Source organism: Zingiber officinale, chromosome 4B, assembly GCF_018446385.1.
Source record: "Zingiber officinale cultivar Zhangliang chromosome 4B, Zo_v1.1, whole genome shotgun sequence".
NCBI lineage: Eukaryota > Viridiplantae > Streptophyta > Magnoliopsida > Zingiberales > Zingiberaceae > Zingiber > Zingiber officinale.
The window spans coordinates 125,806,380-125,808,554 of NC_055993.1; the positions used below are offsets into that span (position 1 = coordinate 125,806,380).

Genomic DNA, 2,175 nt, shown 5'->3' on the forward strand with positions numbered 1-2,175 from the left:
AGCTCACCGTTCACAGGCACTAGCAGTAGGCAAAGTCAGTAAAAGCTTCACAAGCAAATATATTAATGGATAAAATTCAATTTTTGTCCCAATAAGTTTTTTGCAAGTGTCAATCTCTTTCATGGTAAGAGACTCATCACGGGGATGCATATCAATTAAGTCTCAGGTTGATAATTAAAAATTATCAAAATATAAGATTAGTCATATAGAGACTGAGCCAAACCAATCAAATTTTCTTATCAGAACATGTAAAGGCATCATTTAGATTAAAACATGACGCACAATGAAACACTCAGAATTTTGTTTCAGACCGTCGATCCAACTTAATAGATTGAATATGGTTAAGACTTATTGATATTCAATTTGTTTAATTATAAGACTTTAATTGGTTACACGCTTTTAACATTTTTATTCGCATAGATTTACAAATTGATATTCATATTTCTGAACATATTATAAAGATTGACATTTAATGATCTGCGGAAACAATTAGATAAATATATTTAAAATATAGTAAAAACACATTAAAAATAAAGGAACTATTGTTGAGGAGGAGGAGGATTTCAGTTGGGCACTCTGCAGTTGGTGCGTATCTCTCCGTTGCCCCCGGTCAGGACGCCGATGCTGCCCATCCTCACCATTGCCGCCGCAAACCTGCTGGTGAAGACGCCCGAGTTGCGCGCGAACAGCTTGACCTGCGCCTCCGCAGCCGGCTTCGACACCAGCGTCTGGTCCGACGTGAACAGCCCTCTGTTCCTCAGGATGCCCTGGTAGTAGCTGTTGTCGAACCCTAGCTCGCTCGGCGGGTCCATCGGCACCTCGTTGTCGCTCCTCGCGGTCGGGCACTTCCGCCGCAGTTGCTCCGCGTACGCCGCGTCCAGAGTTGGGTCGGTTCCAGAGCTCGCGTTGAAGTTGCGGAGACGGTGGGAGAAGGAGGGGCAGTGCGCGACGCCGATGGTGTGCGCTCCTGATCAATCAAACACACACACATCGATCAAATCATCAACAATTAACTAGACCTTCAATCGATTCTTCCAAACAAATCGAACGGCGATCGATTTATACCTGAAAGGGTGATCATCTCGGCTTGGGTCAACCCTTTCCCGGCGAAGAGTTTAGTGAGTTGACCGAGTCGGAGATTAGGAGTAGGGAGCTCCGACGTGCTCTCGCTTGCCCTCGAAATCCTCCCGTCTCTTCTTCCCGCAGGAACATCGTAGAAACCTCCTCCATACTGCAATCGCACATTAATTACATTAATCCTTTACTCTCGAAAATATATATACATTTAATTAAACATTAAGAAATTGTTTGAGCTAGTAGCAAATGCTTTAGTTAATTATCCCTATCCCTTACGTGTGCAACGCTGTCTCGGGCAACGTAGGCGAGAATGTCGGCGCAGGAGACGACGCCGGGGCAGGCAGCTTCCAGCTTGGCCTTGGCATTATCGACGACTTGGAACGCTTCGTCTTCGAGGTTTCGGTTGATCTGTGCGTCCTTCTCTGCCTTATTCCCCTTCGTCGACGAGATCAACACCGACCCATCGCAGCCCTGTATATACATTGAATCAATCAATCCAATTGCAATAATGTCATCAGCAAATTAATTATATATATATATATATATATATACTGACTCTGACAAAGCAGTCGTGGAAATGCATCCGGAGAAGGTCAGCGCCGATATCGTCAGTCTGCCGGACAGCGTCATCGAAGGCTTCCCTGATGAGGGTTTCGGCGTTGGGACAGGTGTAGGAGTAGAAGCCAACTCGGAGTTGATGATCAGCCGTGGCAGCAGCACTCATCATCAGGCAGCAGAGAGCCATGCAAGAACAAACTACTAGCGTGGTGGTGGTGGATCTCATTCTCCCCAAAGCCATTGATGTCTCTATCACAATCTGATCGAAGCTCGCCCTGTAGCTGTTAACTTGGTGTTTGGAATGGCCTAGCAAATGAGTCGCTATTAATAGGAATCCGATTAAACCGTGTCAATTAACGTTGCGTGCATTGAATCTCCCATCTGCTACATTAGATCGAGTCAATCCTCACGAGTTTGATATTTGCCACCATGAATAGAATAGAATGGATCCAGTCGTCGTTTATGTACAGGGGCATCAAACTAGTCAAGAGAGGCAGGTATTCGTGAATCTAGCAAATTTAATGATTGATGGGGTTTGCG

General features: G+C 45.2%; 1 protein-coding gene across 1 annotated transcript; it reads right to left on the reverse strand.

The window, feature by feature from the left end:
- Window positions 1-403: 403 nt before the first annotated feature.
- On the reverse strand, window positions 404-1,918 carry LOC121976497 (peroxidase 5-like). The gene is made up of 4 exons (XM_042528676.1): window positions 1,634-1,918; window positions 1,354-1,548; window positions 1,066-1,231; window positions 404-967 (listed from the first exon to the last, which is right to left on the reverse strand). Exons 1-4 carry the CDS (start codon window positions 1,874-1,876, stop codon window positions 564-566), a joined length of 1,008 nt encoding a protein of 335 aa, XP_042384610.1. The 5' UTR covers window positions 1,877-1,918; the 3' UTR covers window positions 404-563.
- Window positions 1,919-2,175: the final 257 nt, after the last annotated feature.